The following is a 1317-nucleotide window of genomic DNA, read 5'->3' on the forward strand; positions in this document are numbered from 1 at the left end:
GAGTGAGACAGAGACAGAGAGACATAGTGAGACAGAGAGACATAGTGAGACAGAGAGACAGAGTGAGACAGAGAGACAGAGTGAGACAGAGAGTGAGACAGAGACAGAAAGTGAGACAGAGAGACAGAGAGAGTGAGACAGAGACAGATAGTGAGACAGGCGAGGACTAGATCCTGCAGAACCTGTCCTGTCTATCACTGGGGTACAAGAAGATAGGGACACTCCAGGGTCCAATAAAGACCTACAGAATGATAAAGATATCTTCAGGGACCTGTAGAGACCTGCAGAGTCCTTTAGAGTCCTGCAGGTCTCAGTTCAATGTGATTCAACTTGTTAGGACTTCAGAGTCCTGGATGGTTCAGAGTCTTCAGTCCATAGTCCAGTTTTTCAGACTCAGGACATAAAAATCTGAATTTTCTGAACTCAAACTTTAAAAGTTCAACTTAGCAGAACTCAGCAGAAACTGTTTGTGTTGGACCAGATCTAACCCCCTGTTCTGGTACTGGTCCTGGTCTTACCTGATGTACCCGACCTGCGGCCGGTGGCTGAGCTGCCAGCGGTACGAGGTTTTGTCCTTCCAGCCGATGTTTCGAGGATCCTTCCAGAGCAGCTTCACCTCTCCGGTTGTGTCTCCGGTGTGCCACAGTGCGTTCCTCAGGAACTCCCCAGGCCCGGTTCTGGACTTCACCGCCTGCAGAGCCAAACAAAGGGATGAGTGAGGTCCCTCCAGTGGTTCCTGTTTGTTTCCAGATCAGAACCTTGAGCTGCAGGGCGGGCTGGGCCGTGGCCCTGAAGGGGATGCTCTGCCAGTAGGCCTGCTCCGTCTGCTTCCACATCACCACGTAGAAGCTGGACGAGTCCTGGTAGCTGAACACGAAGCCCGCGTAGTCGTCGTCCGTCACCGTGTTGACGTGGAACGTCCCCTCGAAGTCCACGCCGTTAAACGCCGTGTAGCCTGCAGGTGCACGGGTCAGAGCGGGTCAGAACCACAGATCTGTTCTGAGATTTAACAAGAGTTAAAGACAGAAAAACATACCAACGGCCAAACCAGGATCACTGTTCATCGTCTGAACGATCTCCATCCCCTGAAAGCAAAAACTTTAGCTTTAATCTGAAGATGAGAATAACCAGAATTAATTTCCTGTAGAATACAGCTAAATGTTTAATGCTGAACGTTGCTGAAAGCTCCTGAATGCTGCTGAAAACTGCTGAAAGCTTCTGAAAAAACTGCTGAAATCTGCTGAAGAAACTGCTGAAATCTGCTGAAAAAATGCTGAAAGCTGCTGAAAAAATGCTGAAAGCTGCTGAAAAAACTGC

General features: G+C 49.2%; 1 protein-coding gene across 1 annotated transcript in view; it reads right to left on the reverse strand.

The window, feature by feature from the left end:
* The window catches only part of thbs3a (thrombospondin 3a), a gene marked incomplete in the record, with an annotated part of 19903 nt that overhangs the window by 2158 nt on the left and 16428 nt on the right, over positions 1-1317 (reverse strand). Inside the window, 3 exon segments of the mRNA XM_014029859.1 lie at positions 519-691; positions 759-955; positions 1037-1085. Of these exon segments, the coding sequence (XP_013885313.1) occupies positions 519-691; positions 759-955; positions 1037-1085 (419 nt within the window).

Source organism: Austrofundulus limnaeus, unplaced genomic scaffold (assembly GCF_001266775.1).
Source record: "Austrofundulus limnaeus strain Quisiro unplaced genomic scaffold, Austrofundulus_limnaeus-1.0 Scaffold960, whole genome shotgun sequence".
Lineage (NCBI taxonomy): Eukaryota > Metazoa > Chordata > Actinopteri > Cyprinodontiformes > Rivulidae > Austrofundulus > Austrofundulus limnaeus.